The sequence below is a fragment of the Oncorhynchus tshawytscha genome, linkage group LG03 (assembly GCF_018296145.1).
Source record: "Oncorhynchus tshawytscha isolate Ot180627B linkage group LG03, Otsh_v2.0, whole genome shotgun sequence".
Lineage (NCBI taxonomy): Eukaryota > Metazoa > Chordata > Actinopteri > Salmoniformes > Salmonidae > Oncorhynchus > Oncorhynchus tshawytscha.
Genome location: NC_056431.1, coordinates 79,572,726 through 79,599,174, shown reverse-complemented (window position 1 = coordinate 79,599,174; position 26,449 = coordinate 79,572,726). Strand labels below are relative to the sequence as shown.

The 26,449-nt window shown below is 48.3% G+C and overlaps 1 protein-coding gene across 1 annotated transcript in view; it reads left to right on the top strand.

Annotated features, from left to right (window-relative positions):
* abcb6b (ATP-binding cassette, sub-family B (MDR/TAP), member 6b) overlaps window positions 1–19,954 on the top strand; it is an 80,573-nt gene extending 60,619 nt beyond the window's left edge. The window contains exon 17 of the mRNA XM_042320113.1: window positions 19,151–19,954. Within this exon, the coding sequence (XP_042176047.1) occupies window positions 19,151–19,286 (136 nt within the window). The 3' untranslated portion in view covers window positions 19,287–19,954. The remainder of the gene's footprint in view (window positions 1–19,150) is intronic.
* Window positions 19,955–26,449: the final 6,495 nt, after the last annotated feature.

Below are 26,449 nucleotides of genomic sequence, written 5' to 3'. Positions count from 1 at the left end.
TTGTCCCTCCAACATCGTCTCCATTGTCCTCCAACATGGGTCCTCCAGCATCATCTCCATTGTCCCTCCAACATCGTCTCCATTGTCCCCTCCAACATTGTCACCATTGTCCTCCAACATCGTCTCCATTGTCCCCTCCAACATCGTCCTCCAACATCGTCTCCATTGTTCCCTCCAACATCGTCTCCATTGTTCCTCCAACATCGTCACCATTGTCCCCTCCAACATCGTCTCCATTGTTCCCTCCAACATCGTCTCCATTGTTCCCTCCAACATCGTCTCCATTGTTCCCTCCAACATCGTCTCCATTGTCCCCTCCAACATTGTCACCATTGTCCCCTCCAACATTGTCACCATTGTCCCCTCCAACATCGTCTCCATTGTTCCCTCCAACATCGTCTCCATTGTTCCCTCCAACATCGTCTCCATTGTTCCTCCAACATCGTCTCCATTGTTCCCTCCAACATCGTCACCATTGTCCTCCAACATCGTCACCATTGTCCTCCAACATCGTCTCCATTGTCCCCTCCAACATCGTCACCATTGTCCTCCAACATCGTCTCCATTGTCCCTCCAACATCGTCACCATTGTGGGCTCAACATCGTCACCATTGTCCCCTCCAACATCTTCACCTCCAACATCGTCTCCATTGTTCCCTCCAACATCGTCTCCATTGTCCCTCAACATCGTCTCCATTGTCCCCTCCAACATCGTCTTCATTGTCCTCCAACATCGTCACCATTGTCCTCCAACATCGTCACCATTGTCCTCCAACATCGTCACCTCCAACATCGTCTCCATTGTTCCCTCCAACATCGTCTCCATTGTCCTTCAACATCGTCTCCATTGTTCCTACCAACATCATCACCATTGTCCTCCAACATCGTCACCATTGTCCCCACCAACATCGTCTCCATTGTCCCCTCCAACATCGTCACCTCCAACATCGTCACCATTATCCCTCCAACATCGTCTCCTTTGTCCCCTCCAAGCATCGTCTCCATTGTCCCTCCAGCATCATCACCATTGTCCTCCAACATCGTCTCCATTGTCCCCTCCAAAATCATCTCCATTGTCCTCCAACATCGTCACCATTGTCCCCTCCAACATCGTCACCATTGTCCCCTCTAACATCGTCCTCCAACATTGTCTCCATTGTCCTCCAACATCGTCTCCATTGTTCCCTCCAACATCGTCACCATTGTCCCTCCAACATCGTCTCCATTGTCCCCTCCAACATCGTCTTCATTGTCCCCTCCAACATCGTCACCATTGTCCCCTCCAACATCGTCACCATTGTCCCTCCAACATCGTCACCATTGTCCCCTCCAACATCGTCACCTCCAACATCGTCTCCATTGTTCCTCCAACATCGTCTCCATTGTCCCCTTCAACATCGTCTCCATTGTTCCCTCCAACATCATCTCCATTGTCCCCTCCAACATCGTCACCATTGTCCCCTCCAACATCGTCTCCATTGTCCCCTCCAACATCGTCACCATTGTCCCCTCCAACATCGTCTGCATTGTCCCCTCCAACATCGTCACCATTGTCCCCTCCAACATCGTCACCATTGTCCTCCAACATCTTCACCTCCAACATCGTCTCCATTGTTCCCTCCAACATCGTCTCCATTGTCCCCTTCAACATCGTCTCCATTGTCCTCCAACATCGTCTCCATTGTCCCCTCCAACATCGTCTTCATTGTCCTCCAACATCGTCACCATTGTCCCCTCCAACATCGTCACCATTGTCCCTCCAACATCGTCACCTCCAACATCGTCTCCATTGTTCCCTCCAACATCGTCTCCATTGTCCCCTTCAACATCGTCTCCATTGTCCCCTCCAACATCGTCTCCATTGTTCCCTCCAACATCGTCACCATTGTCCCCTCTAACATCGTCCTCAACATTGTCTCCATTGTCCTCCAGCATCGTCTCCATTGTTCCTCCAACATCGTCACCATTGTCCTCCAACATCGTCTCCATTGTCCTCCAACATCGTCTTCATTGTCCCCTCAACATCGTCACCATTGTCCCCTCCAACATCGTCACCATTGTCCTCCAACATCGTCACCATTGTCCCTCCAACATCGTCACCTCCAACATCGTCTCCATTGTTCCCTCCAACATCGTCTCCATTGTCCCTTCAACATCGTCTCCATTGTTCCCTCCAACATCATCTCCATTGTCCCCTACAACATCGTCACCATTGTCCCCTCCAACATCGTCTCCATTGTCCTCCAACATCGTCACCATTGTCCCCTCCAACATCGTCTCCATTGTCCTCCAACATCGTCACCATTGTGGGCTCAACATCGTCACCATTGTCCCTCCAACATCTTCACCTCCAACATCGTCTCCATTGTTCCTCCAACATCGTCTCCATTGTCCTCCAACATCGTCTCCATTGTCCCCTCAACATCATCTTCATTGTCCCCTCCAACATCGTCACCATTGTCCCCTCCAACATCGTCACCATTGTCCCCTCCAACATCGTCACCTCCAACATCGTCTCCATTGTTCCTCCAACATCGTCACCATTGTCCCCTCCAACATCGTCACCATTGTCCCCTCCAACATCGTCTCCATTGTTCCCTCCAACATTGTCTCCATTGTCCCCTCCAACATCGTCTCCATTGTTCCCTCCAACATCATCACCATTGTCCCCTCCAACATCGTCTCCATTGTCCCCTCCAACATCGTCACCATTGTCCCCTCCAACATCGTCACCATTGTCCCCTCCAAAATCGTCACCTCCAACATCGTCTCCATTGTTCCCTCCAACATCGTCTCCATTGTTCCCTCCAACATCGTCTCCATTGTCCCCTCCAACATTGTCACCATTGTCCCCTCCAACATTGTCACCATTGTCCCCTCCAACATCGTCTCCATTGTTCCCTCCAACATCGTCTCCATTGTTCCCTCCAACATCGTCACCATTGTCCCCTCCAACATCGTCTCCATTGTTCCCTCCAACATCGTCTCCATTGTCCCCTCCAACATTGTCACCATTGTCCCTCCAACATTGTCACCATTGTCCTCCAACATCGTCTCCATTGTTCCCTCCAACATCGTCACCATTGTCCTCCAACATCGTCACCATTGTCCCTCCAACATCGTCACCATTGTCCCCTCCAACATCGTCTCCATTGTCCCCTCCAACATCGTCCTCAGCATCATCTCCATTGTCCTCCAACATCGTCTCCATTGTCCCCTCCAACATTGTCACCATTGTCCCCTCCAACATCGTCTCCATTGTCCTCCAACATCGTCCCCTCAACATCGTCTCCATTGTTCCCTCAACATCGTCTCCATTGTTCCCTCCAACATCGTCACCATTGTCCTCCAACATCGTCTCCATTGTTCCCTCCAACATCGTCTCCATTGTTCCTCCAACATCGTCTCCATTGTTCCCTCCAACATCGTCTCCATTGTCCCCTCCAACATTGTCACCATTGTCCCTCCAACATTGTCACCATTGTCCCTCCAACATCGTCTCCATTGTTCCCTCCAACATCGTCTCCATTGTTTCCCTCCAACATCGTCTCCATTGTTCCCTCCAACATCGTCTCCATTGTTCCTCCAACATCGTCACCATTGTCCCCTCCAACATCGTCACCATTGTCCCCTCCAACATCGTCTCCATTGTCCCCTCCAACATCGTCACCATTGTCCCCTCCAACATCGTCTCCATTGTCCCCCAACATCGTCACCATTGTGGGCTCAACATCGTCACCATTGTCCCCTCCAACATCTTCACCTCCAACATCGTCTCCATTGTTCCTCCAACATCGTCTCCATTGTCCCCTCAACATCGTCTCCATTGTCCCCTCAACATCGTCTTCATTGTCCCCTCCAGCATCGTCACCATTGTCCCCTCCAACATCGTCACCATTGTCCCCTCCAACATCGTCACCTCCAACATCGTCTCCATTGTTCCTCCAACATCGTCTCCATTGTCCCCTTCAACATCGTCTCCATTGTTCCTACCAACATCATCACCATTGTCCCCTCCAACATCGTCACCATTGTCCCCACCAACATCGTCTCCATTGTCCTCCAACATCGTCACCTCCAACATCGTCACCATTGTCCTCCAAGCATCGTCTCCTTTGTCCTCCAACATCGTCTCCATTGTCCCCTCCAACATCATCACCATTGTCCCCTCAACATCGTCTCCATTGTCCCCTCCAAAATCATCTCCATTGTCCTCCAACATCGTCACCATTGTCCCCTCCAACATCGTCACCATTGTCCTCTAACATCGTCCCCTCCAACATTGTCTCCATTGTCCCCTCCAACATCGTCTCCATTGTTCCCTCCAACATCGTCACCATTGTCCCCTCCAACATCGTCTCCATTGTCCTCCAACATCGTCTTCATTGTCCCCTCCAACATCGTCACCATTGTCCCCTCAACATCGTCACCATTGTCCCCTCCAACATCGTCACCATTGTCCTCCAACATCGTCACCTCCAACATCGTCTCCATTGTTCCTCCAACATCGTCTCCATTGTCCCCTTCAACATCGTCTCCATTGTTCCTCCAACATCATCTCCATTGTCCCCTCCAACATCGTCACCATTGTCCCCTCCAACATCGTCTCCATTGTCCCCTCCAACATCGTCACCATTGTCCCCTCAGCATCGTCTGCATTGTCCCCTCCAACATCGTCACCATTGTCCCCTCAACATCGTCACCATTGTCCCCTCCAACATCTTCACCTCCAACATCGTCTCCATTGTTCCTCAACATCGTCTCCATTGTCCCCTTCAACATCGTCTCCATTGTCCCCTCAACATCGTCTCCATTGTCCCTCCAACATCGTCTTCATTGTCCCCTCCAACATCGTCACCATTGTCCCCTCCAACATCGTCACCATTGTCCCCTCCAACATCGTCACCTCCAACATCGTCTCCATTGTTCCTCCAACATCGTCTCCATTGTCCCCTTCAACATCGTCTCCATTGTCCCCTCCAACATCGTCTCCATTGTTCCCTCCAACATCGTCACCATTGTCCCCTCTAACATCGTCCCCTCCAACATTGTCTCCATTGTCCCCTCCAGCATCGTCTCCATTGTTCCTCCAACATCGTCACCATTGTCCCCTCCAACATCGTCTCCATTGTCCCCTCCAACATCGTCTCCATTGTCCCCTCCAACATCGTCACCATTGTCCCCTCCAACATCGTCACCATTGTCCCCTCCAACATCGTCACCATTGTCCCCTCCAACATCGTCACCTCCAACATCGTCTCCATTGTTCCCTCCAACATCGTCTCCATTGTCCCCTTCAACATCGTCTCCATTGTTCCCTCCAACATCATCTCCATTGTCCCCTACAACATCGTCACCATTGTCCCCTCCAACATCGTCTCCATTGTCCCCTCCAACATCGTCACCATTGTCCCCTCCAACATCGTCTCCATTGTCCCCTCCAACATCGTCACCATTGTCGACTCCAACATCGTCACCATTGTCCCCTCCAACATCTTCACCTCCAACATCGTCTCCATTGTTCCCTCCAACATCGTCTCCATTGTCCCTCAACATCGTCTCCATTGTCCCCTCCAGCATCATCTTCATTGTCCTCCAACATCGTCACCATTGTCCCCTCCAACATCGTCACCATTGTCCCCTCCAACATCGTCACCTCCAACATCGTCTCCATTGTTCCTCCAACATCGTCTCCATTGTCCCCTTCAACATCGTCTCCATTGTTCCCTCCAACATCATCACCATTGTCCCCTCCAACATCGTCACCATTGTCCCCACCAACATCGTCTCCATTGTCCCCTCCAACATCGTCACCTCCAACATCGTCACCATTATCCCCTCCAACATCGTCTCCTTTGTCCCCTCCAACATCGTCTCCATTGTCCCCTCCAACATCATCACCATTGTCCCCTCCAACATCGTCTCCATTGTCCCCTCCAAAATCATCTCCATTGTCCCCTCCAACATCGTCACCATTGTCCCCTCCAACATCGTCACCATTGTCCTCTAACATCGTCCTCAACATTGTCTCCATTGTCCTCCAACATCGTCTCCATTGTTCCCTCCAACATCGTCACCATTGTCCCCTCCAACATCGTCTCCATTGTCCCCTCCAACATCGTCTTCATTGTCCTCCAACATCGTCACCATTGTCCCCTCCAACATCGTCACCATTGTCCCCTCCAACATCGTCACCATTGTCCCCTCCAACATCGTCACCTCCAACATCGTCTCCATTGTTCCCTCCAACATCGTCTCCATTGTCCCCTTCAACATCGTCTCCATTGTTCCCTCCAACATCATCTCCATTGTCCCCTCCAACATCGTCACCATTGTCCCCTCCAACATCGTCTCCATTGTCCCCTCCAACATCGTCACCATTGTCCCCTCCAACATCGTCTCCATTGTCCCCTCCAACATCGTCACCATTGTCCCCTCCAACATCGTCACCATTGTCCCCTCCAACATCTTCACCTCCAACATCGTCTCCATTGTTCCCTCCAACATCGTCTCCATTGTCCCCTTCAACATCGTCTCCATTGTCCCCTCCAACATCGTCTCCATTGTCCCCTCCAACATCGTCTCCATTGTCCCCTCCAACATCGTCACCATTGTCCCCTCCAACATCGTCACCATTGTCCCCTCCAACATCGTCACCTCCAACATCGTCTCCATTGTTCCTCCAACATCGTCTCCATTGTCCCCTTCAACATCGTCTCCATTGTTTCCTCCAACATCATCACCATTGTCCCCTCCAACATCGTCTCCATTGTCCCCTCCAACATCGTCACCATTGTCCCCACCAACATCGTCTCCATTGTCCCTCCAACATCGTCACCTCCAACATCGTCCTCCAACATCGTCTCCATTATCCTCCAACATCGTCTCCTTTGTCCCCTCCAACATCGTCTCCATTGTCCCCTCCAACATCATCACCATTGTCCCCTCCAACATCGTCTCCATTGTCCCCTCCAAACATCATCTCCATTGTCCTCCAACATCGTCACCATTGTCCCCTCCAACATCGGCACCATTGTCCCTCAACATTGTCCCCTCCAACATCATCACCATTGTCCCCTCCAACATCGTCTTCATTGTCCCCTCCAACATCATCTCCATTGTCCTCCAACATCGTCTCCATTGTCCCCTCAACATCGTCCCCTCCAACATCGTCACCATTGTCCCCACCAACATCGTTTCCATTGTTCCCTCCAACATCGTCACCATTGTCCTCCAACATCGTCACCATTGTCCCTCCAACATCGTCACCTCCAACATCGTCTCCATTGTTCCCTCCAACATCGTCTCCATTGTCCCCTTCAACATCGTCTCCATTGTTCCTCCAACATCATCTCCATTGTCCCCTACAACATCGTCACCATTGTCCCCTCCAACATCGTCTCCATTGTCCCCTCCAACATCGTCACCATTGTCCCCTCCAACATCGTCTCCATTGTCCCCTCAACATCGTCACCATTGTCCTCAACATCGTCACCATTGTCCCCTCAACATCTTCACCTCCAACATCGTCTCCATTGTTCCTCCAACATCGTCTCCATTGTCCCCTCCAACATCGTCTCCATTGTCCCCTCCAACATCGTCTTCATTGTCCCCTCCAACATCGTCACCATTGTCCCTCCAACATCGTCACCATTGTCCCCTCCAACATCTTCACCTCCAACATCGTCTCCATTGTTCCCTCCAACATCGTCTCCATTGTCCCCTTCAACATCGTCTCCATTGTTCCCTCCAACATCATCACCATTGTCCCCTCCAACATCGTCACCATTGTCCCCACCAACATCGTCTCCATTGTCCCCTCCAACATCGTCACCTCCAACATCGTCACCATTATCCCCTCCAACATCGTCTCCTTTGTCCCCTCCAACATCGTCTCCATTGTCCCCTCCAACATCGTCACCATTGTCCCCTCCAACATCGTCACCATTGTCCCTCTAACATCGTCCTCCAACATTGTCTCCATTGTCCCTCCAACATCGTCTCCATTGTTCCTCCAACATCGTCACCATTGTCCCTCCAACATCGTCTCCATTGTCCTCCAACATCGTCTTCATTGTCCCCTCCAACATCGTCACCATTGTCCCCTCCAACATCGTCACCATTGTCCCCTCCAACATCGTCACCATTGTCCTCCAACATCGTCACCTCCAACATCGTCTCCATTGTTCCCTCCAACATCGTCTCCATTGTCCCCTTCAACATCGTCTCCATTGTTCCTCCAACATCATCTCCATTGTCCCCTCCAACATCGTCACCATTGTCCCCTCCAACATCGTCTCCATTGTCCCCTCCAACATCGTCACCATTGTCCCCTCCAACATCGTCTGCATTGTCCCCTCCAACATCGTCACCATTGTCCCTCCAACATCGTCACCATTGTCCCCTCCAACATCGTCACCTCCAACATCGTCTCCATTGTTCCCTCCAACATCGTCTCCATTGTCCCCTTCAACATCGTCTCCATTGTCCCCTCCAACATCGTCTCCATTGTCCCCTCCAACATCGTCTCCATTGTCCCCTCCAACATCGTCACCATTGTCCCCTCCAACATCGTCACCATTGTCCCCTCCAACATCGTCACCTCCAACATCGTCTCCATTGTTCCCTCCAACATCGTCTCCATTGTCCCCTTCAACATCGTCTCCATTGTCCCCTCCAACATCGTCTCCATTGTTCCCTCCAACATCGTCACCATTGTCCCCTCTAACATCGTCCCCTCCAACATTGTCTCCATTGTCCCCTCCAACATCGTCTCCATTGTTCCCTCCAACATCGTCACCATTGTCCCCTCAACATCGTCTCCATTGTCCTCCAACATCGTCTTCATTGTCCCCTCCAACATCGTCACCATTGTCCCCTCCAACATCGTCACCATTGTCCTCCAACATCGTCACCTCCAACATCGTCTCCATTGTTCCCTCCAACATCGTCTCCATTGTCCCCTTCAACATCGTCTCCATTGTTCCCTCCAACATCATCTCCATTGTCCCCTACAACATCGTCACCATTGTCCCCTCCAACATCGTCTCCATTGTCCTCCAACATCGTCACCATTGTCCCCTCCAACATCGTCTCCATTGTCCCCTCAACATCGTCACCATTGTGGGCTCAACATCGTCACCATTGTCCCCTCCAGCATCTTCACCTCCAACATCGTCTCCATTGTTCCTCCAACATCGTCTCCATTGTCCCCTCCAACATCGTCTCCATTGTCCCCTCCAACATCATCTTCATTGTCCCCTCCAACATCGTCACCATTGTCCCTCCAACATCGTCACCATTGTCCCCTCCAACATCGTCACCTCCACATCGTCTCCATTGTTCCCTCCAACATCGTCTCCATTGTCCCCCTTCAACATCGTCTCCATTGTTCCTCCAACATCATCACCATTGTCCCCTCCAACATCGTCACCATTGTCCCCACCAACATCGTCTCCATTGTCCCCTCCAACATCGTCACCTCCAACATCGTCACCATTATCCCCTCAACATCGTCTCCTTTGTCCCCTCCAACATCGTCTCCATTGTCCCTCCAACATCATCACCATTGTCCCCTCCAACATCGTCTCCATTGTCCCCTCAAATCGTCTCCATTGTCCCTCCAAAATCATCTCCATTGTCCCTCCAACATCGTCACCATTGTCCCCTCCAACATCGTCACCATTGTCCCCTCTAACATCGTCCTCCAACATTGTCTCCATTGTCCTCCAACATCGTCTCCATTGTTCCTCCAACATCGTCACCATTGTCCCCTCCAACATCGTCTCCATTGTCCCCTCCAACATCGTCTTCATTGTCCCCTCCAACATCGTCACCATTGTCCCCTCCAACATCGTCACCATTGTCCCCTCCAACATCGTCACCATTGTCCCCTCCAACATCGTCACCTCCAACATCGTCTCCATTGTTCCTCCAACATCGTCTCCATTGTCCCCTTCAACATCGTCTCCATTGTTCCTCCAACATCATCTCCATTGTCCCCTCCAACATCGTCACCATTGTCCCTCCAACATCGTCTCCATTGTCCCCTCCAACATCGTCACCATTGTCCCCTCCAACATCGTCTGCATTGTCCCTCCAACATCGTCACCATTGTCCCCTCCAACATCGTCACCATTGTCCCCTCCAACATCTTCACCTCCAACATCGTCTCCATTGTTCCCTCCAACATCGTCTCCATTGTCCCCTTCAACATCGTCTCCATTGTCCCCTCCAACATCGTCTCCATTGTCCCCTCCAACATCGTCTTCATTGTCCCCTCCAACATCGTCACCATTGTCCTCCAACATCGTCACCATTGTCCCCTCCAACATCGTCACCTCCAACATCGTCTCCATTGTTCCTCAACATCGTCTCCATTGTCCCCTTCAACATCGTCTCCATTGTTCCTCCAACATCATCACCATTGTCCCCTCCAACATCGTCTCCATTGTCCCCTCCAACATCGTCCATTGTCCCCCACCAACATCGTCTCCATTGTCCTCCAACATCGTCACCTCCATTGTCACCCTCCAACATCGGCACCATTGTCCCCTCAACATTGTCCCCTCCAACATCGTCACCATTGTCCCCTCCAACATCGTCTTCATTGTCCTCCAACATCATCTCCATTGTCCCCTCCAACATCGTCTCCATTATCCCCTCCAACATCGTCCCCTCCAACATCGTCACCATTGTCCCCACCAACATCGTTTCCATTGTTCCCTCCAACATCGTCACCGTTGTCCCCTCCAACATCGTCACCATTGTCCCCTCCAACATCGTCACCATTGTCCCCTCCAACATCGTCACCTCCAACATCGTCTCCATTGTTCCCTCCAACATCGTCTCCATTGTCCCCTTCAACATCGTCTCCATTGTTCCCTCCAACATCGTCTCCATTGTCCCCTCCAACATCGTCACCATTGTCCCCTCCAACATCGTCTCCATTGTCCCCTCCAACATCGTCTCCATTGTTCCCTCCAACATCATCACCATTGTCCCCTCCAACATCGTCTCCATTGTCCCCTCCAACATCGTCACCATTGTCCCCTCCAACATCGTCACCACCAACATCGTCACCATTGTCCCCTCCAACATCGTCACCTCCGACATCGTCCCCATTGTCCCCTCCAACATCGTCTCCATTGTCCCCTCCAACATCGTCACCATTGTCCCCTCCAACATCGTCTCCATTGTCCCCTCCAAAATCGTCTCCATTGTCCCCTCCAACATCGTCACCATTGTCCCCTCCAACATCGGCACCATTGTCCCCTCCAACATTGTCCCCTCCAACATCGTCACCATTGTCCCCTCCAACATCGTCTCCATTGTCCCCTCCAACATCGTCCCCTCCAACATCGTCACCATTGTCCCCACCAACATCGTCTCCATTGTTCCCTCCAACATCGTCACCGTTGTCCCCTCCAACATCGTCACCTCCAACATCGTCACCATTGTCCCCTCCAACATCGTCTTCATTGTCCCCTCCAACATCGTCACCATTGTCCCCTCCAACATCGTCACCATTGTCCCCTCCAACATCGTCACCATTGTCCCCTCCAACATCGTCACCATTGTCCCCTCCAAAATCGTCACCTCCAACATCGTCTCCATTGTTCCCTCCAACATCGTCTCCATTGTCCCCTTCAACATCGTCTCCATTGTCCCCTCCAACATCGTCTCCATTGTTCCTCCAACATCGTCACCATTGTCCCCTCTAACATTGTCCCCTCCAACATTGTCTCCATTGTCCCCTCCAACATCGTCTCCATTGTTCCTCCAACATCATCACCATTGTCCCCTCCAACATCGTCTCCATTGTCCTCAACATCGTCTTCATTGTCCCCTCCAACATCGTCACCATTGTCCCCTCCAACATCGTCACCATTGTCCCCTCCAACATCGTCACCTCCAACATCGTCTCCATTGTTCCCTCCAACATCGTCTCCATTGTCCCCTTCAACATCGTCTCCATTGTTCCCTCCAACATCGTCTCCATTGTCCCCTCCAACATCGTCACCATTGTCCCCTCCAACATCGTCTCCATTGTCCTCAACATCGTCACCATTGTCCCTCCAACATCGTCTCCATTGTCCCCTCCAACATCGTCACCATTGTCCCCTCCCATCGTCTCCATTGTCCCCTCCAACATCGTCACCATTGTCCCCTCCAACATCATCACCATTGTCCCCTCCAACATCTTCACCTCCAACATCGTCTCCATTGTTCCCTCCAACATCGTCTCCATTGTCCCTTCAACATCGTCTCCATTGTCCCCTCCAACATCGTCTCCATTGTTCCCTCCAACATCGTCTCCATTGTCCCCTCAACATCGTCATCATTGTCCCCTCCAACATCGTCCCCTCAACATTGTCCCATTGTCCCCACCAACATCGTCTCCATTGTTCCCTCCAACATCGTCACCGTTGTCCCCTCCAACATCGTCTCCATTGTCCCCTCCAACATCGTCACCATTGTCCCCTCCAACATCGTCACCTCCAACATCGTCTCCATTGTTCCCTCCAACATCGTCTCCATTGTCCCCTTCAACATCATCTCCATTGTCCCCTCCAACATCGTCTCCATTGTTCCCTCCAACATCGTCTCCATTGTCCCCTCCAACATCGTCATCATGGTCCCCTCCAACATCGTCCCCTCCAACATCGTCACCATTGTCCCCACCAGCATCATCTCCATTGTTCCCTCCAACATCGTCACTGTTGTCCCCTCCAACATCGTCACCTCCAACATCGTCACCATTGTCCCCTCAACATCGTCCTTCCAACATCGTCTCCATTGTCCCCTCCAACATCGTCTCCATTGTCCCTCCAACATCGTCTCCATTTCCCCTCCTCCATTGTCCCTCAACATCTCCATTGTCCCCTCCAACATCGTCACCATTGTCCCCTCCAACATTGTCTCCATTGTCCCCTCCAACATCGTCTCCATTGTCCCTCCAACATCGTCACCTCCAACATTGTCCTCCAACATCGTCCATTGTCCCCTCCAACATCGTCACCATTGTCCCCTCCAACATCGTCTCCATTGTCCCCTCCAACATCGTCTCCATTGTCCCCTCCAACATCGTCTCCATTGTCCCCTCAACATTGTCCCCTCCACATTGTCTCCATTGTCCCTCCAACATCGTCACCATTGTCCCCTCCAACATCGTCTCCATTGTCCCCTCCAACATCGTCACCATTGTCAACCCTCGTCAACATCGTCTCCATTGTCCCCTCCAACATCGTCTCCATTGTCCCCCTCCAACATCGTCTCCATTGTTCCCTCCAACATCGTCTCCATTGTCCCTCCAACATCGTCACCATTGTCCTCCAACATTGTCTCCATTGTCCCTCCAACATCGTCTCCATTGTCCCCTCCAACATCGTCTCCATTGTTCCCTCCAACATCGTCTCCATTGTTCCCTCCAACATCGTCACCATTGTTCCCTCCAACATCGTCTCCATTGTCCCTCCAACATCGTCTCCATTGTTCCCTCCAACATCGTCTCCATTGTCCCTCCAACATCGTCTCCATTGTCCCCTCCAACACATTGTCACCATTGTCCTCCAACATTGTCTCCATTGTCCCTCCAACATCGTCACCATTGTCCAACCGTCCATTGTCCCCTCCAACATCGTCCATTGTCCCCTCCACATCGTCTCCATTGTCCCTCCAACATCGTCTCCATTGTCCTCAACATCGTCTCCATTGTCCCATTGTCCTCAACATCGTCTCCATTGTCCCCTCCAACATTGTCACCATTGTCCCCTCCAACATTGTCTCCATTGTCCCCTCCATTGTCCCCTCCAACATCGTCTCCATTGTTCCTCCAACATCGTCTCCATTGTTCCCTACAACATCGTCACCATTGTCCCAACATCGTCTCCATTGTCCCCTCCAACATCGTCTCCATTGTCCCCTCCAACATCGTCTCCATTGTCCCTCCAACATTGTCTCCATTGTCCCCTCAACATCGTCTCCATTGTCCCCTCCAACATTGTCTCCATTGTCCCCTCCAACATCGTCTCCATTGTTCCTCCAACATCGTCACCATTGTCCCCTCCAACATTGTCACCATTGTCCCCTCCAACATCGTCACCATTGTCTCATCATCTCCATTGTCCCCTCCAACATCGTCTCCATTGTCCCCTCCAACATCGTCTCCATTGTCCCCTCCAGCATCGTCTCCATTGTCCCCTCCAACATTGTCCCCTCCAACATCATTGTTACCATTGTCCCCTCCAACATCGTCTCCATTGTTCCCTCCAACATCGTCACCATTGTCCCCTCCAACATCGTCTCCATTGTCCCTCCAACATCGTCACCATTGTCCCCTCCAACATCGTCTTCATTGTCCCCTCCAACATCGTCTCCATTGTCCCCTCCAACATTGTCACCATTGTCCCCTCCAACATCGTCACCATTGTCCCCTCCAACATCGTCTCACCTCCAACATCGTCTCCATTGTTCCCTCCAACATCGTCTCCATTGTCCCTTCAACATCGTCACCATTGTCCCCTCCAACATCGTCCCCTCCAACATTGTCTCCATTGTTCCCTCCAACATTGTCACCATTGTCCCCTCCAACATCGTCTCCATTGTCCCCTCCAACATCGTCTTCATTGTCCCCTCCAACATCGTCACCATTGTCCCCTCCAACATCATTGTCACCATTGTCCCCTCCAACATCGTCACCTCCAACATCGTCTCCATTGTTCCCTCCAACATCGTCTCCATTGTCCCCTTCAACATCGTCTCCATTGTTCCCTCCAACATCATCACCATTGTCCCTCCAACATCGTCTCCATTGTCCCCTCCAACATCGTCACCATTGTCCCCTCCAACATCGTCTCCATTGTCCCCTCCAACATTGTCACCATTGTCCCTCCAACATCGTCACCTCCAACATCGTCTCCATTGTCCCCTCCAACATCGTCACCATTGTTCCCTCCAACATCGTCACCTCCAACATCGTCTCCATTGTTCCCTCCAACATCGTCTCCATTGTTCCCTCCAACATCGTCTCCATTGTCCCCTCCAACATTGTCACCATTGTCCCCTCCAACATTGTCTCCATTTCCCCTCCCCTCCAACATCGTCTCCATTGTTCCCTCCAACATCGTCTCCATTGTTCCCTCCAACATCGTCACCATTGTCCCCTCCAACATCGTCTCCATTGTTCCCTCCAACATCGTCTCCATTGTTCCCTCCAACATCGTCTCCATTGTTCCTCCAACATCGTCTCCATTGTCCCCTCCAACATTGTCACCATTGTCCCCTCCAACATTGTCACCATTGTCCCCTCCAACATCGTCTCCATTGTTCCCTCCAACATCGTCACCATTGTCCCCTCCAACATCGTCACCATTGTCCCCTCCAACATCGTCACCATTGTCCCCTCCAACATCGTCTCCATTGTCCCCTCCAACATCGTCCCCTCCAACATCGTCTCCATTGTCCCCTCCAACATCGTCTCCATTGTCCCCTCCAACATTGTCACCATTGTCCCCTCCAACATCGTCACCATTGTCCCCTCCAACATCGTCACCTCCAACATTGTCTCCATTGTCCCCTCCAACATCGTCTCCATTGTTCCCTCCAACATCATCACCATTGTCCCCTCCAACATCGTCTCCATTGTTCCCTCCAACATCGTCCCCTCCAACATCGTCACCATTGTCCCCTCCAACATCGTCTCCATTGTTCCCTCCAAGCTTGTCACCAGTGGGATGTGGTGCCGGGACAACAACCTCTCCCTCAACATCAATGGAGCTGATCGTTGACTAAAGGAAACAGGGTGGCCCCATCCACATCAACCGGGCTGTAGTAGAGCGGCTCGAGAGCTTCAAGTTCCTCGGTGTCCAAATCACTAATGACAGCACCTCTTTCCCCTCAGGAGGTTGAAAAGGTTTAGCATGGGCCCTCAAATCCTCAAAAGTTCTACAGCTGCACCATTGAGAGCATCTTGACTGGCTGCATAACTGCTGGTTATGGCAACAGCATTGCCTTCAATCGCATGGCGCTACAGAGGGTGGTGCGGCCAGCCCGGTATATCACTGGGACTGAGCTCCCTGCCATCCAGAACCTCTATATCAGAGGGTGGTGCGGCCAGCCCGGTACATCACTGGGGCCAAGCTCCTTGCCATCCAGGACCTCTATATCAGGCGGTGTGAAAGGAAGTCCCGGAAAATGGTTAAAGACTCCAACCACCCAAGACATCGACTATCCTCTCTGCTTCCTGATGGCAGGCGGTACCGGAGCATCAAGTCTGACACCAACAGGCTCCTAACGGCTTCTATCCCCAAGACATAGACTATCCTCTCTGATTCCTGATGGCAGGCGGTACCGGAGCATCAAGTCTGACACCAACAGGCTCCTGAACAGCTTCTATCCCCAAAACAGGAAAATCAAAATAAATCAGCCAAGACCTCAGAAAAAAAATTGTAGACCTCCACAAGTCTGGTTCATCCTTGGGAGTCATTTCCAAACCCCTGAAGGTACCACGTTCATCTGTACAAACAATAGTACGCAAGTATAAACACCAAGGGACCACGCAGCCGTCATACTGCTCAGGAAGGAGACGTGTTCTGTCTCCTAGAGATGAACGTACTTTGGTGCGAAAATTGAAAATCAATCCCAGAACAACAACAAAGGACCTTGTGAAGATACTGGAGGAAACAGGTACAAAAGTATCTATATCCACAGTAAAATGAGTCCTACATCGACATAACCCGAAATGCCACTCAGCAAGGAAGAAGCCACTGCTCCAAAACCACCATAAAAAAGCCAGACTACGGTTTGCAACTGCACATGGGGACAAAGATCGTACTTTTTGGAGAAATGTCCTCTGATCTGATGAAACAAAAATAGAACTGTTTGGCCATAATGACCATTGTTATGTTTGGAGGAAAAAGGGGGAGGCTTGCAAGCCGAAGGACACCATCCCAACCATGAAGCACACGGCTGGCAGCATCATTTTGTGGGGGTGCTTTGCTGCAGGAGGGACTGGTAGACTTCACAAAATAGATGGCATCATGAGCGATGAAAATTATGTGGATATATTGAAGCAATATCTCAAGACATCAGTCAGGAAGTTAAAGCTTGGTTGCAAATGGGTCTTCCAAATGGACAATGACCCCAAGCATACTATCAAAGTTGTGGCAAATGGCTTAAGGACAACAAAGTCAAGGTATTGGAGTGGCCATCACAAAGCCCTGACCTCAATCCTATAGAACATTTGTGGGCAGAACTGGAAAAGTGTGTGCGAGCTAGGAGGCCTACAAACCTGACTCAGTTACACCAGCTCTGTCAGGAGGAATGGGCCAAAATTCACCCAACTTATTGTGGGAAGCTTGTGGAAGGCTACCTGAAACATTCTAAACTTCTGACCCACTGAGAATGTGATGAAAGAAATAAAAGCTGAAATAAATCATTCTCTCAACTATTATTCTGACATTTCACATTCTGAAAATAAAGTGGTGATCCTAACTGACCTAAGACAGGGCATTTTTACGAGGATTAAATGTCAGGAGTTGTGAAAAACTGAGTTTAAATGTATTTGGTTAAGGTGTACGTAAATTTCCGACTTCAACTGCATCTACCTCCATCACTCCAGTATCCCTGTCTCCTTCCCCCATACATATCTACCTCCATTACTCCAGTATCCCTGTCTCCTTCCCCCTATACATATCTACCTCCATCACTCCAGTATCCCTGTCTCCTTCCCCCATACATATCTACCTCCATCACTCCAGTATCCCTGTCTCCTTCCCCCTATACATATCTACCTCCATCACTCCAGTATCCCTGTCCCCTTCCCCCTATACATATCTACCTCCATCACTCCAGTATCCCTGTACATTATAAATATGCTATTGAACTGACCCTGTATATAGTATTAACTGACCCTGTATATAGTATGGTATTAACTGACCCTGTATATAGTATGGTACTAACTGACCCTGTATATAGTATGGTATTAACTGACCCTGTATATAGTATGGTATTAACTGACCCTGTATATAGTATGGTATTAACTGACCCTGTATATAGTATGGTATTAACTGACCCTGTATATAGTATGGTATTAACTGACCCTGTATATAGTATGGTATTAACTGACCCTGTATATAGTATGGTATTAACTGACTCTGTATATAGTATGGTATTAACTGACCCTGTATATAGTATGGTATTAACTGACCCAGTATATAATATGGTATTAACTGACCCTGTATATAGTATGGTATTAACTCACCCTGTATATAGTATGGTATTAACTGACCCTGTATATAGTATGGTACTAACTGACCCTGTATATAGTATGGTACTAACTGACCCTGTATATAGTATGGTATTAACTGACCCTGTATATAGCTTCTTACATTGTGATGTTATTTTTAGGTTTGTTTCTGTTTGTTCTACCTTGTTATCTTTACATTGATATTGATTACTGCATTGGTGGGGTTAGAACTTGCAAGAAAGGCATTTCACTGTACTTAACAGGTGACATTGACTTGAAACTCTCCCCTCTCCTGCTGCCTTTCTCTTCTCTCTCTCTCTCTCTCTCTCTCTCTCTCTCTCTCTCTCTCTCTCTCTCTCTCTCTCTCTCTCTCTCTCTCTCTCTCTCTCTCTGTCTCTCTCTGTCTCTCTCTCTCTCTCTTTGACTCTCTCTCTCTCCTCTTTGACTCTCCCCTCTCTCCCCTTTGACTCCCCCTCTCTCCTCTTTGACTCCCCCTCTCTCCTCTTTGACTCCCCCTCTCTCCTCTTTGACTCCCCCTCTCCTCTTTGACTCCCCTCTCTCCTCTTTGACTCCCCCTCTCTCCTCTTTGACTCCCCCTCTCTCATCTTTGACTCCCCCTCTCTCCTCTTTGACTCCCCCTCTCTCCTCTTTGACTCCCCCTCTCTCCTCTTTGACTCCCCCTCTCTCCTCTTTGACTCCCCCTCTCTCCTCTTTGACTCCCCCTCTCTCCCCTTTGACTCCCTCTCTCCTCTTTGACTCCCTCTCTCCTCTTTGACTCCCCCTCTCTCCTCTTTGACTCCCCTTCTCTCCTCTTTGACTCCCCCTCTCTCCTCTTCCACTTCCCTCTCTCTCCTCTTTAACCTCTCTCTCTCCCTCTCCCCCTCCCTCCCTCCCTCCCTCCAGGCATGAGGAGTTGCTGTCCCAGGGAGGTTTGTACTCTGCTATGTGGCTGAAACAGCAGCACAGCACAGCCAAGACAGAGACATACAACTCTAACCCAGAGGGTCAGCAGGCCACTACTCCCCACCACGGTCCCTGAGCCAGTATCCCAGCACAGAGCTAACCTACAGCTAACCAGGGAACAGAGGAGCAGATTGAGCCAGGATAGAGCTCAACCATCTGAAGGAAAAGATTCAAATCATATTGTGGCATTTTGGGCGGGTACGGCGAGGTTCTGAGGCGAGTTTCAAACTTAGCATCCTAATGTACAGCATCCAAGATACATTACTGCTGCTCCAAGAAAAGCTGGTTACACTAGACGGTGACTTTAGAAAACTACTTACACTAGATTGTAACTTTACAAAGCGAGTTACACTAGACGGTGACTTTAGAAAACTAGTTACACTAAATGGTGACTTTAGAAAACTAGTTACACTAGACGGTGACTTTAGAAAACTAGTTACACTAGATTGTAACTTTACAAAGCGAGTTACACTAGACGGTGACTTTAGAAAACTAGTTACACTAGATGGTGACTTTACAAAGCTAGTTACACTAGATGGTAACTTTACAAAGCGAGTTACACTAGATGGTGACTTTACAAAGCTAGTTACACTAGATGGTAACTTTACAAAGCGAGTTACACTAGATGGTGACTTTACAAAGCTAGTTACACTAGATGGTGACTTTACAAAGCTAGTTACACTAGATGGTACAGTGCCTTGCGAAAGTATTCGCCCCCTTTGAACTTTGCGACCTTTTGCCACATTTCAGGCTTCAAACATAAAGATATAAAACTGTATTTTTTTGTGAAGAATCAACAACAAGTGGGACACAATCATGAAGTGGAATGACATTTATTGGATATTTCAAACTTTTTTAACAAATCAAAAACTGAAAAATTGGGCGTGAAAAATTATTCAGCCCCCTTAAGTTAATACTTTGTAGCGCCACCTTTTGCTGCGATTACAGCTGTAAGTCGCTTGGGGTATGTCTCTATCAGTTTTGCACATCAAGAGACTGAAATTGTTTCCCATTCCTCCTTGCAAAACAGCTCGAGCTCAGTGAGGTTGGATGGAGAGCATTTGTGAACAGCAGTTTTCAGTTCTTTCCACAGATTCTCGATTGGATTCAGGTCTGGACTTTGACTTGGCCATTCTAACACCTGGATATGTTTATTTTTGAACCATTCCATTGTAGATTTTGCTTTATGTTTTGGATCATTGTCTTGTTGGAAGACAAATCTCCGTCCCAGTCTCAGGTCTTTTGCAGACTCCATCAGGTTTTCTTCCAGAATGGTCCTGTATTTGGCTCCATACATCTTCCCATCAATTTTAACCATCTTCCCTGTCCCTGCTGAAGAAAAGCAGGCCCAAACCATGATGCTGTCACCACCATGTTTGACAGTGGGGATGGTGTGTTCAGGGTGATGAGCTGTGTTGCTTTTACGCCAAACATAACATTTTGCATTGTTGCCAAAAAGTTCAATTTTGGTTTCATCTGACCAGAGCACCTTCTTACACATGTTTGGTGTGTCTCCCAGGTGGCTTGTGGCAAACTTTAAACAACACTTTTTATGGATATCTTTAAGAAATGGCTTTCTTCTTGCCACTCTTCCATAAAGGCCAGATTTGTGCAATATACGACTGATTGTTGTCCTATGGACAGAGTCTCCCACCTCAGCTGTAGATCTCTGCAGTTCATCCAGAGTGATCATGGGCCTCTTGGCTGCATCTCTGATCAGTCTTCTCCTTGTATGAGCTGAAAGTTTAGAGGGACGGCCAGGTCTTGGTAGATTTGCAGTGGTCTGATACTCCTTCCATTTCAATATTATCGCTTGCACAGTGCTCCTTGGGATGTTTAAAGCTTGGGAAATCTTTTTGTATCCAAATCCGGCTTTGAACTTCTTCACAACAGTATCTCGGACCTGCCTGGTGTGTTCCTTGTTCTTCATGATGCTCTCTGCGCTTTTAACGGACCTCTGAGACTATCACAGTGCAGGTGCATTTATACGGAGACTTGATTACACACAGGTGGATTGTATTTATCATCATTAGTCATTTAGGTCAACATTGGATCATTCAGAGATCCTCACTGAACTTCTGGAGAGAGTTTGCTGCACTGAAAGTAAAGGGGCTGAATAATTTTGCACGCCCAATTTTTCAGTTTTTGATTTGTTAAAAAAGTTTGAAATATCCAATAAATGTCGTTCCACTTCATGATTGTGTCCCACTTGTTGTTGATTCTTCACAAAAATACAGTTTTATATCTTTATGTTTGAAGCCTGAAATGTGGCAAAAGGTCGCAAAGTTCAAGGGGGCCGAATACTTTCGCAAGGCACTGTAACTTTACAAAGCTAGTTACACTAGATGGTGACTTTACAAAGCTAGTTACACTAGATGGTGACTTTACAAAGCGCGTCACACTATATTTAATGATAACACGTGGTGCACGTGGGAAGCAGACTCCCAACTCTGGATAAGCTGTGTCAAATACCCTCAGACCAAAGATGATGAATTGTGTGTTAGAGGAAACACTCCAACTTTAACTGTGAATTCTACTGCTGTTCTATTAAACTGATTGTGACGGACATTTATTAAAGTCTTGATCAGTTGCACATCTCCCATAAGTACATTGCAATAAATAGAAACATACCTACCATTGTATCTACAAAGTGTATTTATTTGGAATATATTCATCTGCTTACCTACGGCTTTAAAATTACACAGAAAATGTATATTTAAAATCCAGTTTCCATTGAAACTCATGAATCAGTAACCTACAGTACACTTTGAATTTCAATGGTTTTCTTAAAGCCGAGTGGAACATGGGATGTACATGAAGGATATGGGGGCAGTAACTTATTGCTATCTATTTTGAGAGCTCGGGTGAGTCAGTTTTTCCATGTATTCATTCAACATGGTAAATTAACTTGAACGTGTGACTCCCACATCCATACATCACCACAAAACACGTAGCTAGAGAGATCATTAACATAACATGTAGCTAGAGAGATCATTAACATCATAACATGTAGCTAGAGAGATCATTAACATCATAACATGTAGCTAGAGAGATCGTTAACATCATAACATGTAGCTAGAGAGATCATTAACATAACATGTAGCTAGAGAGATCATTAACATAACATGTAGCTAGAGAGATCATTAACATAACATGTAGCTAGAGAGATCATTAACATAACATGTAGCTAGAGAGATCATTAACATCATAACATGTAGCTAGAGAGATCATTAACATCATAACATGTAGCTAGAGAGATCATTAACATAACATGTAGCTAGAGAGATCATTAACATAACATGTAGCTAGAGAGATCGCTAACGTCATAACACGTAGCTAGAGAGATCATTAACATCATAACATGTAGCTAGAGAGATCGTTAACATAACACGTAGCTAGAGAGGTCGCTAACGTCATAACGTGTAGCTAGAGAGATCATTAACAACATAACACGTAGCTAGAGAGATCGTTAACGTCATAACGTGTAGCTAGAGAGATCATTAACATCATAACATGGAGCTAGAGAGATCATTAACATCATAACATGTAGCTAGAGAGATCATTAACATCATAACATGTAGCTAGAGAGATCATTAACATAACGTGTAGCTAGAGAGATCGTTAACATCATAACATGTAGCTAGAGAGATCATTAACATAACGTGTAGCTAGAGAGATCGTTAACGTCATAACATGTAGCTAGAGAGATCATTAACATAACATGTAGCTAGAGAGATCGTTAACATAACATGGAGCTAGAGAGATCGTTAACATAACACGTAGCTAGAGAGATCGCTAACGTCATAACGTGTAGCTAGAGAGATCATTAACATCATAACGTGTAATTGGGGATGTGATGTAGAAACAAGATGTTTGTTTCAGGACAGCATTCAGTTCTTGCAATGAGCGAGATGGATATGTGTGCATGCTAGTGCCTATATTTGCTCCCTAAAACACTTCAGGCCTTTCAGATGATGCCTGGCTATTATTTTAAAAAATGTAGAACTAGGAATAGATATAGTCCTTGGTTCACTCCAGACCTGACTGCCCTTGACCAGCACAAAAACATCCTGTGGTGTTCTGCTTTAGCATTGAATAGCCCCGTGATATGCAACTTTTCAGGGAAGTTAGGAACAAATATACACAGTCAGTTAGAAAAGCTAAGGCGAGCTTTTTCAGACAGAAATGTGCATCCTGCAGCACTAAATCAAAAAAGTTCTGGAACACTGTAAAGTCCAAGGAGAATAAGAGCACCTCCTCTGGGACACTGTAAAGTCCATGGAGAATAAGAGCACCTCCTTCTGGGACACTGAGAATAAAGACCATGGAGAATAAGAGCACCTCCTTCTGGGACACTGTAAAGACCATGGAGAATAAGAGCACTGGGACACTCCTTCTGAGGAGCGTAAAGTCCATGGAGAATAAGAGCACCTCCTTCTGGGACACTGTAAAGTCCATGGAGAATAAGAGCACCTGGGACACCTTCTGGGACACTGGGTAAAGTCCATGGAGAATAAGAGCACCTCCTTCTGGGACACTGTAAAGACACTGTAATGTCCATGGAGAATAAGAGCACCTCCTTCTGGGACACTGTAAAGTCCATGGAGAATAAGAGCACCTCCTCCCCTGTAAAGTCCATGGAGAATAAGAGCTGGGACACTGTAAAGTCCATGGAGAATAAGAGCACCTCCTCCCAGCTGCCCACTGCACTGAGACTAGGATACACTGTCACCACCGATAAATCCACTATAATTGAGAATTTCAATAAGCATTTCTCTACTTCTGGCCATGCTTTCCACCTGGCTACCCCTACCCCGGTCAACTGCCCGGCACCCTCTACAGAAACCCGCCAAAGCCCCCACCATTTCTCCTTTACCCAAATCCAGATAGCCGATGTTCTGAAAGAGCTGCAAAATCTGGACCCCTACAAATCAGCTGGGCTAGACAATCTGGACCCTCTCTTTCTAAAATTATCTGCCGAAATTGTTGCAACCCCTATTACTAGCCTGTTCCTCTCTTTCGCATCGTCTGAGATTCCTAAAGATTGGAAAGCTGCCGCGGTCATCCCCCTCTTCAAAGGCAGGAACACTCTAGACCCAAACTGCTACAGACCTATATCTATCCTACCCTGCCTTTCTAAGGTCTTCGAAAGCCAAGTTAACAAACAGATTACCGACCATTTCGAATCCCACCGTACCTTCTCCGCTATGCAATCTGGTTTCAGAGCTGGCCATGGGTGCACCTCAGTCACGCTCAAGGTCCTAAACGGCATCATAACCGCCATCGATAAAAGACAGTACTGTGCAGCCGTATTCATTGACCTGGCCAAGGCTTTCGAATCTGTCAATCACAGCATTCTTATTGGCAGACTCAACAGCCTTGGTTTCTCAAATGACTGCCTCGCCTGGTTCACCAACTATTTCTCAGATAGAGTTCAGTGTGTCAAATCGGAGGGCCTGTTGTCCGGACCTCTGGCAGTCTCTATGGGGGTGCCACAGGGTTCAATTCTTGGACCGACTCTCTTTTCTGTATACATCAATGATGTCGCTCTCGCTGCTGGTGAGTCTCTGATCCACCTCTACGCAGACGACACCATTCTGTAAACTTCTGGCCCTTCTTTGGACACTGTGTTAACAAACCTCCAAACAAGCTTCAATGCCATATAACACTCCTTCCGTGGCCTCCAACTGCTCTTAAACGCTAGTAAAACTAAATGCATGGTATTCAACCAATCACTGCCCGCACTTGCCCGTCCAGCATCACTACTCTGGACGGCTCTGACTTAGAATATGTGGACAACTACAAATACCTAGGTGTCTGGTTAGACTGTAAACTCTCCTTCCAGACTCACATTAAACATCTCCAATCCAAAATTAAATCTAGAATTGGCTTCCTATATCGCAACAAAGCATCCTTCACTCATGCTGCCAAACATACCCTCGTAAAACGGACCATCCTACCAATCCTCGACTTCGGTGATGTCATCTACAAAATAGCTTCCAACACTCTATTCAACAAACTGGATGCAGTCTATCACAGTGCCATCCGTTTTGTCACCAAAGCCCCATATACTACCCACCATTGCGACCTGTACGCTCTCGTTGGTTGGCCCTCACTTCATACTCGTCGCCAAACCCACTGGCAACAGGTCATCTACAAGTCTCTGCTAAGTAAAGTCCCCCCTTATCTCAGCTCACTGGTCACCATAGCAGCACCCACCCGTAGCACACGCTCCAGCAGGTATATCTCACTGGTCACCCCCAAAGCCAATTCCTCCTTTGGTCGTCTTTCCTTCCAGTTCTCTGCTGCCAATGACTGGAACGAATTGCAAAAATCTCTGAAGCTGGAGACTCACATCTCCCTCATTAGCTTTAAGCACCAGCTGTCAGAGCATTTTACAGATCACTGCACCTGTACATAGCCCATCTGTAAACAGCCCATCTATCTACCTACCTCATCCCCATACTGTATTTATTTATTTATTTTGCTCCTTTGCACCCCAGTATCTCTACCTGCACATTCATCTTCTGCCAATCTACCATTCCAGTGTTTAATTGCTATATTGTAATTACTTCGCCACCATGGCCTATTTATTTCCTTAACTTACCTCATTTGCACTCACTGTATATAGACTTTGTTTTCTTTTGTTCTACTGTATTATTGACTATGTTTTGTTTATTCCATGTGTAACTCTGTGTTGTTGTATGTGTCGAACTGCTTTGCTTTATCTTGGCCAGGTCGCAGTTGTAAATGAGAACTTGTTCTCAACTGGCCTACCTGGTTAAATAAAGGTAAAATAAATAATAATAATAATCATTATTGGAATTGAAAATTCTCGTGGCACTGTCCTAGTGCCTGTATGTCCTAGTGCCTGTATGTGCTGTGGATTGTCCATGTTGTTGAATCTGTCTGTGGAGATGGATGAGACTGTCCTGTGGATCTGTCTGTTTAGATGGATGAGGCTGTCCTGTGGATCTGTCTGTGGAGATGGATGAGACTGTCCTGTGGATCTGTCTGTGTAGATGGATGAGACTGTCCTGTGGATCTGTCTGTGGAGATGGATGAGACTGTCCTGTGGATCTGTCCTGTGGAGATGGATGAGACTGTCCTGTGGATCTGTCTCTGGAGATGGGATGAGACTGTCCTGTGGATCTGTCTGTTTAGATGGGATGAGACCGTCCTGTGGATCTGTCTCTGGAGATGGGATGAGACTGTCCTGTGGATCTGTCTGTGGAGATG